Raw genomic sequence first — 4,639 nt, forward strand, 5'->3', positions numbered from 1 at the left:
CATCGTTCACATACCGTACCTCCCACTGTGATCGAAAGCAGCTTTATTTGGCTGCCTGGTCTTCTTTTTCCATTGCCACGCTCTTAACAGCATTTTTAATCCTGTGAGCCGCCTTGGGTCCCTCTCTGGGAGAAAGGCGGCACACAAACGAAACAAGCCCCTCCTCCCTCCCAGAGGATTTTAACTGGGCTTTTTTTAACCGTCAAGCTTTTAATGATGTTTTCTAGGCTGGCATCCGCACTCGAGGGGTGACCCGGTTTGGTCCCGCTTTAACTCTTTGTCTGGCTCAAGGCTATGGATCTTCTGGGAGCTGGAGGCTGTTGGGGGGGGGCCTTCCTTCCTTAAGCTCTGCTCCGCTCCTGGGCCCACATCCAACTCCAACTCCCAGAATTCCATAGCCCTGAGCCAGACAAAGAGTTAAAGGGGGCCAAACCGGGAAAGCCCCGGGGCCTGACCTGCTTGAGGCGGGCGATGAGGACGGTCTTGACGCCGCCCGTGTCCAGGTTGCGCCGCTTCAGCTCGGACTTGAGGTCGATGACGCGGAGGTCCGCCAGCTTCTTGCTCTCCGTAACGGACGCGACGGGAGCCGGAGCCGGAGCCGCGCCGGAGGACGAGCACGACGAAGAGGAGGAGGAGGACGACGACGAAGAGGAGGAAGAGGCGACTGAGGCGGTGGCGGCGGCGGCCATTTTGCGGCCTCCCTTCTCAATTCGGCGTTTCTTCGCCTCGCGGCCCCGCCCTCTTTCTGGCTTTGGGGCCCCGCGTCGCCAAAGGACCCGGATACAGGAGGCAACGCGGCTGCGCAGAAGGTGGAAGGAGACGCCGCCACGTCCGCGCATGCGCACTCGGCCAAATAAAGCGAAGGCGGCGTCTCTCTTCATCGCCTTCCGTTAGCCCCGCCCCTTCTCCAACTGACATCCAGGCCCCGCCCCCTTCCCCTCCCTTCCAGGCTGCGGATTGGCTGAGGCGGGCGCAGCGAAGAGGGAAACAGTAGCATAAAGAAGGCGTGGCTTTGGGGACACTAGATACGTGTAGCGTTGTTCATATGTGCACGGCCTCTTGAGACGCGTATCTACTGCGGGATTTGAGATCTGAGATGCGATAGTTAATACAGAGCCATCCTGTATATTAAGGGGATTATGTGATTTAATATATTAATATATTTAATACTTTGTATTAAATATAATATGTAATATATAAAATATTTAAGGTATTAAAATAGTTAATATTTTATTATATTATATATATTAAATATACTATTTCACATATATATAATATTTAATATATATTTTAATATATTGTATTAAATATATTCGATAACCTGCCTTGATTCTTTTGGGAGAGGCGGGCTATAAACAATTTATTATTATTATTATTATTATTATTATTATTATTATTATCCTAAACAGGGCTGTTCTGAAGAAAGAAGAAGGTGGTGAGGGAGGGGGGTTGGCCTTGAGCAAAAGTCACTCTCTCTCAGCCTCAGGGCATTGGCCATGGGAAACCCTCTCTGGAGAAACTTGCCAAGAGACACCCATGACAGGTTCTCTTTAGGGTCCCCATAAGTCAGAAATAATAATAATAATAATTATTATTACTTACTTATTTATAGCCCGCCCAATCACAAGGAATCCGGGTGGGTTACAGTAATAAAAGTACAGAGAATACAACAAAATACAATCAAATAAGATAAGATAAAAGAGAGTGACGTAAGTCACAGACTTCACAGTTAGGCCTGATGGAACTGGGCCTGTCTTTTCCACTCCCTTCCAGGTCTGATGAGGATCGTTGGGGCGGAGGGAGGGAGGGCTCTTCTTTTTGAGGCCAGAATATAATTTCAATTAAATTTAATTCTTCTCATTAATTTAAGAGAAGAATTGGTGGACAGAGTGACGTAGGTCACAGTAAACGGGGAGAGGAACTAGGTAGAGATCCGTCGTAAGAGCCTTCTTAAAGGCTGTAAGAGTAGAAATGTGGTGGATCTCCTTTGACAGGTCTTTCCATGTCTTCGGAGCAGCGATGGAAAAGGCCCTCTGGGTGACTGAAGTTAGCCTAGATCTTCCCCTTCGAGGATCTTTCAGAAAGGGCTGAAAGACCCACAACAACAAGGAGAGTAACCCCACCAAGCTAAACCTCTTCTGGGGAAAAGGGGATGGCTCGATGGCTGGGGAGAGCACCCAAAAAGGCCTGCAGCCTCCAATCTTGACAATGGCAGGGCAGACAGTGGCCCAACAGGGGCCAGAGTGACGCTACAATGCCACTTTGCACATCTGAAACCTTGGATTAAATTCAATTTAAAGCTGGCCCTCTGCAGCAAGGCGGCTTTGTTCTCCCCTGACCGGTAGGTGGCGCTCCTGTTCTCTCTAGGAAAGAAGGAAGGCGTTGCGCATGCGCCTCTACTCCAATCTAGGAGAGGGAGGGGGAAGAGGGGAAGGCGATGCGCATGCGCCTCTTGACCCAGGATGGTTTAGTTCTCACCATTCAATTCATTGAAGGGGAGAGACCCCCCCCAAAAAAATCCCCACCGCAGTCTAAGGCTTCAATCTACGTCATTTGTATTTGTTTATTGCATTTATTATATTTATAGCCCACTCTTCAGAAACAAAGGCTCTCAGGGCTGAGTCTGAGGGGCTGGAGCCCCCTTCTTTGTTTCTTAGACTTAAGTTTAGGAAAGCGCCTGCTGCCAACTTCTTCCTTCCAGTGAGTCTCGCAGTAGCTCAAGATCTCTCTACACTCCTGATTCCCGGACTAACATTAGACATATCAAATTACATTTAAAGTAACCCCAGCTCCATCCAGAGGACCCTCCCCCTTTGGTCCGTCGCACTAGAACCGGACGTATTCCGCCGCTAGTCTTGTGGCCCTTATCTCTTTGGCTGCTGGAGAAAAGGGGGCGTGGCCAGCTCTCTCGCTGGCTGCCGCTGCTTCTTTACTTGACGGCTTTGCCGTAAAGCGCGCCCGTCGCTGCCGAATGTCGCGCTGTTGCGTCGGCGAAGAGAAGGGAGCGAGAGCAGCGGCGGCGGGGAGGAAGGGAAGGCTCTCGGTGGCGTCTCAGGGGCTCCGGAAAGGACTCCGCGGAGGAGGAGAGGGTCCCTGAAGGAGAGCGGAGGAAGGAAGGAAGGAAGGAGGGCCCTGGGCCGGGCCTGGCCCGCCTCACCCCCGGCGGCCCCCTCAGGTGAGGAACGGAGGCCTATCGCCCCCGAAGAGCAAGGCCTCCGTCGCCGGGAATCAATAGCGATTCAGAAGGAACGCGGGCCCCGGTCCCGCTTTGGATGCCCTGCCTCGGCGGCGCTGGGGATGATGGGGGTTGTAGTCGTTTGCATGTCTCTCCCTCGCCATCCGCACTGCAGGAATAATCCGGTTTGACGCCGCTTCAGTTGTCAGGGCTCAGTGCTGTGGGATTCTGGGAACTGGAGTTTCTTAAAGGAAGGAACTACAAGCCCCAGAATACCCGCCCATAGGGGAATATAGAGGGATCCTTGCCCATAGAGAATCCCTGGAGAGGGGAAACAGAGCATACATGTCCATAGGAGAACTTGAGGCAAGCCATGTCTCCCTGCGGGCAAGTATTCTCCCATGATTTCCTATGGGCAAGGATGGTTCCCCTGAGGGATTCTGGGGTTTGTAGTTTCGTGGGATGTTTGGCCTTCCTCCATCAGAGAGTATTGAATTTGGCCTAAATGCCCTCAAAGCACCAGATTGCTTCTGATCTTGGAAGGTAAGCAAGATCGGTCCTGGTTAGTATGCGGATGGGAGACCGCCAAGCCATGAATGCCAGGGGCTGCAGCAGGTGTTGTTTTAGAGGAAATAACTGGCCACTCCACCTCTGAGTATTCCTTTCCTTAAGAAAAACCCTTGCCATAAGTCCACACACAACACACCTCTGAAGCTATATGTCGAAATGCAAGCAAAGGGCCCTTCTCTTTTCCTGGGAGGCTGGTGGTTTGAATACAGATCGGGAGCAGCTTGGGAAAGAATGTGCAACAATGCCATAAAGCGGCAGAAGAAGATGCTCCCAGGAGAGGCAGAAACCATCATCTCCAACGAAGCATCCACAAAATGTTAAAAGCGGCAGCAGCCGAGGCCAAAGAGTCAGATGTTGTTACGGATGTGCTGTTGTTCTGCAAATATACTTGTCAGCCCTTGCAGCTTTTCGCAGGTGCAGCCATCTCCTGCCTGTATTTTCTTTAGGAGAAGTCCCACCAAATTCAGTAGGACTTGCTCTTAAGTAAACATGCAGGGAATTGCAGTCTTTGGGGGCATTTATTTGAGAGTAAACTCCAATGAATTTTGTGAGTCTTGCTTCTGGATTAATGTGCAAAGGGTTGGGCTGTTTTTGTTTTGTGTCTTTGTGTGTGTGCTTTCAAGTTGCCTTTTGACTTAATGATGACCCCATACATTTCCCACAGAGTTTTCCTAGGCAAGGAATCCTGGTTTTGCCAGTTCCTTCTTCTTAAATATATCCTGTAGCACCTGGCATTGGCTGGCTGTCTCACCCAAATACTAACCAGGGCTTAGCATGGAACAAATGATGGCCTGCTTAACTAGACAAATGCCTCTCTTTCTCATACCTTTGAAATGCTTGCCTGGCAAAGAGAATATCTGACACTTGGAATGGTTTTAGTGCCCACTTGGTCCA

General features: G+C 50.4%; 3 protein-coding genes across 12 annotated transcripts in view; 2 read left to right on the forward strand and 1 right to left on the reverse strand.

Moving 5' to 3' along the window:
* Positions 1 to 749, reverse strand: part of SLTM (SAFB like transcription modulator) — a 25,455-nt gene extending 24,706 nt beyond the window's left edge. For 2 of the 5 annotated variants that reach the window (XM_042471369.1, XM_042471366.1), the window contains exon 1: positions 456 to 745. In XM_042471369.1, coding sequence (XP_042327303.1) covers positions 456 to 689 — 234 coding nt within the window. In that variant the 5' untranslated portion in view covers positions 690 to 745. Of the gene's footprint in view, positions 1 to 455 lie in introns of all 5 variants that reach the window. The other 3 variants (XM_042471367.1, XM_042471368.1, XM_042471370.1) reach the window with 3 other exon arrangements.
* MINDY2 (MINDY lysine 48 deubiquitinase 2) overlaps positions 1 to 4,639 on the forward strand; it is a 689,230-nt gene that overhangs the window by 62,129 nt on the left and 622,462 nt on the right. The window lies entirely within an intron of this gene.
* RNF111 (ring finger protein 111) overlaps positions 2,959 to 4,639 on the forward strand; it is a 31,673-nt gene continuing 29,992 nt past the window's right edge. For all 5 annotated transcript variants that reach the window (XM_042471373.1, XM_042471372.1, XM_042471375.1 and 2 more), the window contains exon 1: positions 2,959 to 3,175. The gene's annotated coding sequence lies outside the window, so the exon portion shown is untranslated. The remainder of the gene's footprint in view (positions 3,176 to 4,639) is intronic.

The sequence above is a fragment of the Sceloporus undulatus genome, chromosome 6, assembly GCF_019175285.1.
Source record: "Sceloporus undulatus isolate JIND9_A2432 ecotype Alabama chromosome 6, SceUnd_v1.1, whole genome shotgun sequence".
Lineage (NCBI taxonomy): Eukaryota > Metazoa > Chordata > Lepidosauria > Squamata > Phrynosomatidae > Sceloporus > Sceloporus undulatus.